The following is a 5,355-nucleotide window of genomic DNA, read 5'->3' on the forward strand; positions in this document are numbered from 1 at the left end:
GCTGGGGGCGGCCCGGGCCCCGCGAGCTCGCCCGCCGCCGCCGCCGCTGGCCCGGGAGGCGGAGGGCGCGGGCCGGGCCGGGTGCGCTCGGGGCTCGCGGCGCGGCCGCCGCCTCTCGGACACCGGGTCCGGCACCGGCTCCGAGCCGCGGCCGCCCAGGGAGCGAGCGGAGGGGCGGGCCGGGGCGGGGCCTGGAGCTGCGGCACGAGGGCGGGGCGGGGCGCGGGCGAGCGGCCCAGCTGCCCTGCGCGGCCCCGCCCCGCGCCCTCGGCGGCGCCCGCCCCGCCCTTTCATTCATCCTCGCCCGAGCGCCGGTCCCTGCAGGGCGCCGCGACGCGGGGCCTCGTAAGCCGAGGTCCGCGGCCTGGCAGGGGAAGCGTGCTCCGAGGCGGCACCGAGGGAGATGCACAGGCCCGGAGAGGGGGCCTCGACTTCCCCGCGGGGAGCCCCCGTGACCCAGCCCCGAGCTGGAGGAGGCGCTGTGGACCCGAGGGGCCGAGGTGGGCGCCTCGGAGAGGGCGCCTGTCAGGTCCTCGCCCTCTCTGAGGCCTGCAGTGACGTCTCGTCTCGGGCCCTCGCGGCTAGGCAGGGAGCTGCAAGAGGAGGATCTGGAGAGGGGCGAATCTGCCCACGGGTCTGCCCTTTCGCGTGCCCGAGATCTGGAGCTGGCGCTGCCCTGAACAGGGTTTGGGCTGGGCGAAATGGCCGGAGCAAGCCGGCTGTCCCCAAAGCACAGGTCCCCAGCCTAGCACTGAAGAAGAGGACGACCCTGCCTACAGGGGGAGAATCCCAGTATGCTGGACCTGGGGAGGGGGTGACCCTTCCTCCCTTTAGACACTCCCACTTGATCCCAGGGCAGAAAGGTGGTGAGTGGAGAGCTTGAACCACGTGCCTTGGTACACCCAGTAAACAAGGGTGTCTGGGCACAGCTGCCCAGACTTGGGCTCTACATAACATGTTTGTGTAGACTCGTCTAGCCAGGGCCCACAGCCCATGGCCTGCAAGGCAAGGGCACTCACTCCTGGGTGCAAAAACAGTTACCTGGGGATGCGAGAAAATATTAGAATTTTAATTTTTGATAAGGAAGAAGCTGGGCTTTTAAAATGCGTAATATTTAGATCGGTGTTGGTGCCCTTCCTCTATCTGTTGGTCAGATGGCTTTGGGAGAGGGCCATAGTGCAGGGTGGAGGACGGCACCACAGAATGAACCTGGAAGGGCCGTGGTGATGTTGTCAAGTTTTAACAAAACAAAAGCTGGTAGAATGGACTCGAGGCTGCCACAGATTCCTGAAAAGAAAGCAGAGGTTGAAGACAATGCTAATACAAGACTAACAAAAAAGATGGAGCTGGCACTTCTATCCTGATAGAACCAATGAGTGGCTCTTCAGATCCGATGCATTCAGTCGCATTGCTCATATAAGGTATTAAATTTTTTTAACAAAAGAGGAATTTTTTAGTTTTATTAATTTTTAATAAGATTTTATTTATTTATTTGACAGAGAGAGCACAAGTAAGGGGAGTGGCAGGCAGAGGGAGAGGGAGAGGGAGAAGCAGGCTCCCCTTGTAGTAGGGAGCCTGAAGTGGGACTGGATCCCGGGACTTGTGACCTGAGCCGAAGGCAGATGCTTAACCACTGAGCCACCCAGGAATTTTGTACTTTGAAATAATATAACCTTTCAAATACTGTTTTTTTTTTTTTAAATCTTTTGAGGACTCTTAAACTCTGCTTTTGCATGGTTATGTGATGAACATATTTTATTTGTGTAGTCCCGTATGTCTATAATTTACAAGTGAATATGAGTACTTGTGTGGTGGGGAGCAAATTCAGAGCCTGACTTGGATGTGTTAAGTTTTGGGTGCCTGTTTGCCATTCAAGTGGCAAATATATATATATATATATATATATATATATATATATATATATATATATGATGGTTGCTCAAAAATATTTTAATGATGGGGGTTCACGATAAAAATTTTCTAGATGAGGGGTCAAGAGCTCTGTTGCAAAGGCTCCTTTACCCCAGGTCAGTGATCGGGATTTATCCAAACTTGCTACACTGGTGCCTGGCTAAACACAAGCTGGTGACAAGCAAAAAGCTCCATGGAGACACTGTCACAGTATGAGCCCAAGACTGTCATCCAGGGCAGGGGCCTGAGCCTGGGCTGTCCTAGCCTAGGGACAAAAAGAGCTGGTATCACGAGCTCCCTGCGGTCAGGCACAGTCTGTCCCCTTCTTGCCCACTCTGGTTGACCATACCCAGACATGCAGGTCAGTGACTCCCCTGCCCTGTCTTTGACCCAACTGTCACTGGCACCTCACACTCAGTGCGTCTAGGCCGGAACTGTGTACCTGGAGCTCTTCCTCCACAGATGTTCATCTCTGTAACACCACCTCATCTAGTGGTGCAGGCCAAAACTAGCAGGTGGCCTTGGCTTCTCTCAATCTCTCCCACTGCCCCTTGCATCTGATCCATCGGCAAATCTATTGACTTTCTGTACAAAATATATCTGGAATTTTACCCCTCCTCCTCCCTGGTCTAGCTGGGTGCACAGTGTGATAGTCCCCAGCTCATGTCCAGCTCATGTCCACCTATTTATTACCCCTTGGAGCCTCTGAACACATGGGTCAAAGTGTGGCCTTTTCTTGCCTTTTTTTTTTTTTTTAAGATTTTTATTTATTTATTAAATGAGAGACACAGAGAGAGACAGAGACACAGGCAGAGGGAGAAGCAGGTTCCATGTAGGGAGCCTGACATGGGACTTGATCCCAGGTCTCCAGGATCACACCCTAGGCTGAAGGCAGGCACCAAACTGCTGAGGCACCTGGGCTGCCGCTTTTCTTGCTTTTAAACCCAAAGCCCTTGGGGCACCTGGGTGGCTCAGTGGTCCTGGGATCTAGTCCCACATCAGGCTCCCCACTGCCTATGTCTCTGCCTCTCTCTGTGGGTCTCTCATGAATAAATAAATAAAATCTTTAAAAGAAAAATGAGGGATCCCTGGGTGGCACAGCGGTTTAGCGCCTGCTTTTGGCCCGGGGCGTGATCCTGGATGACCCAGGATCGAATCCCACGTCGGGCTCCCGGTGCATGGAGCCTGCTTCTGTCTCTGCCTCTCTCTCTCTCTCTCTGTGTGACTATCATAAAAAAAAAAAAAAAAAAAAAAAAAAAAAATTTAAAAAATAAAAGAAAAATGAACCCAAAGCCCTTCCTTTCATCTTTACAGGACTTAGCCCCTGGCTACTTTGGTTTTATTCTCTCCTTGCTCACTTTTGGTAACCAGGTGTATCTCTTTGTTGTTTTGACTTCCCAAGCATATGCTCATCATCTCAGGGTCTTTAACTGGAGGTCAGATGTCCCTACCTATCCTGATAACTTAACATTCTTTCTCACTCTTTATCTTCTTTCCTGGCTTTCATTTCTTTTTAATTTTTAAAAATGTATTTTTTAAAGCTTATTTATTTATTTATTTATTTATTTATTTTTAGTAATCTCCACACCCAACATGGAGTTTGAACTCATAACTCTTTTTTTTTTTTTTTAAAGATTTTATTTGAGAGAAAGCACATGAGCAGGGGGAGGAGCAGAGAGAGGGAGACATGCTGACTCCCCGTCAAGACCTGAGCCAGAGGCAGACACTTAGCAGACAGAGCCACACAGGCGTCCCCTAGCCACACTTTAAATACTTCATTGTCAAGGGCCATTTCTATCACTGCAGAAAGTTCTATCAGACACTGCTATGTGAGATCTGACAGGAGGGGGAATTCAGTACTTCACAAATCAGGACACAACAACAGCTCAGCTGAAAGATCTCACATTTATTACTGAACCAACCTACTGGTATAGAGGCATAGTAACAGTGAAAATCATTCCCCTGATAAGACATGTCTATTGGCCAGGTAGGAAGGATGTTTCCAAATTGATAGGATAGGAACATGAGATCTCCATGCGGCTTAAATATGTGTGCCAATTATGTTTGCTATTTCATGATGTGCGATGCTTCCTCATAGACCCAGCTTGGTTCTTCTCCAGTGCCTCCTCTTAGAGTTGTACCTGATTTTATTACCAGTTTTCACCCGAATCCACTGGGGAATAGGACGATTCTGCTTTTGTTTCTTGGCCAGGAATCGCTTGATTCTGAAAGTCTTGTGAGAAGACATGGCGATCACAGTCAGCCACACGCAACCAGGATGACGGCAGAAAGGAGAGAGCTGAACTCATAACTCTTCCAGCGAAGCCAGCCAGGTGCCCCTTCCTGATACTCTGACATTAGAGAGAATCCTTTATTGACCTGGGGCTGCTGTAGCAAATTGCCACAACCTTGGCTTAAGTGAACATGAGTATGTGTGTGGGGGAGCAGATTAAGAAACGACAGAGGGATCCCTGGGTGGTGCAGCGGTTTAGTGCCTGCCTTTGGCCCAGGGCACGATCCTAGAGACCTGGGATCGAATCCCGCGTCAGGCTCCTGGTGCATGGAGCCTGCTTCTCCCTCTGCCTGTGTCTCTGCCTCTCCCTCTCTCTGTGTGACTATCATAAATAAATTAAAAAAAAAGAAACGACAGAGATTAATTTTCTCCTAGTTCAGACACCAGGAGTCTGAAATCAAATCAAAGGCTGCACTCCTTTAGGAGGCTCTAGAGGAGAATCTAGTGCCTTTCCTCTTCTACCTTCTTTTTTTAAAAATTGCAGTAAATAGCACACAATATAAATTTACCATCTTAACCTTTTTTTTTTTTTTCTTTTAAGGAAGCTCCACGATTAGCATGGAGCCCAATGCAGGGCCCAAACTCATGAACCTGAGATCAAGACCTGAGCTAGAATCAGAATAGGATGCTTAAGTGACTGAGCCACCTAGGTGCCCTCCCTTTGCCCATTTTTGAATCAGGTTATTTTGGTTTCTTTTCTGTTGGTGAGTTGTACAAGTTCTTTATATATTTGGTATATTATACCTTTATCTTATATAGAATTTGCATTCATTTTCTGTAGGTTGCCTTTCACTCTGTTGATTGTGTCCTTTGATGCATAAAAGTTTTAAGTTTGATGTAGTCCCATTTGTCTTTTTTTTTTTTAATTGCCTGTGCTTTTGGTATCATATGTAAGAAATTGCTGCCAAGTCCAACATCATGGAGGTTTTCCTTATATATCTTCTAGGGGAAACATAGAGGTTTCCTAGAAGAAACGCATAGTTTCTGGTCTTACATTTTAAGTTAATTATCGTATATAGTGTAAGACACGATTTCTTTTTCTTTTTTTTTTTATTTTTTAAATTTATTTATGATAGTCACACAGAGAGAGAGAGGGGCAGAGACACAGGCAGAGGGAGAAGCAGGCTCCATGCACCGGGAGCCCGACGTGG

The 5,355-nt window shown here is 48.7% G+C and overlaps 1 protein-coding gene across 1 annotated transcript; it reads right to left on the reverse strand.

The window, feature by feature from the left end:
• Positions 1-3,993: 3,993 nt before the first annotated feature.
• On the reverse strand, positions 3,994-4,193 carry LOC100686364 (60S ribosomal protein L39-like). The gene has a single exon (XM_038538844.1). The coding sequence runs from the start codon at positions 4,157-4,159 to the stop codon at positions 4,004-4,006; it is 156 nt and encodes a 51-aa protein (XP_038394772.1). The 5' UTR covers positions 4,160-4,193; the 3' UTR covers positions 3,994-4,003.
• Between the last annotated feature and the right edge of the window lie 1,162 nt (positions 4,194-5,355).

This window comes from Canis lupus, chromosome 6, assembly GCF_011100685.1.
Source record: "Canis lupus familiaris isolate Mischka breed German Shepherd chromosome 6, alternate assembly UU_Cfam_GSD_1.0, whole genome shotgun sequence".
NCBI classification, from domain to species: domain Eukaryota; kingdom Metazoa; phylum Chordata; class Mammalia; order Carnivora; family Canidae; genus Canis; species Canis lupus.

What these genes read in the sequence shown, in the direction of transcription:
- LOC100686364 (XM_038538844.1), bottom strand. Translation starts at nt 4,159, where the DNA reads ATGTCTTCTCACAAGACTTTCAGAATCAAGCGATTCCTGGCCAAGAAA.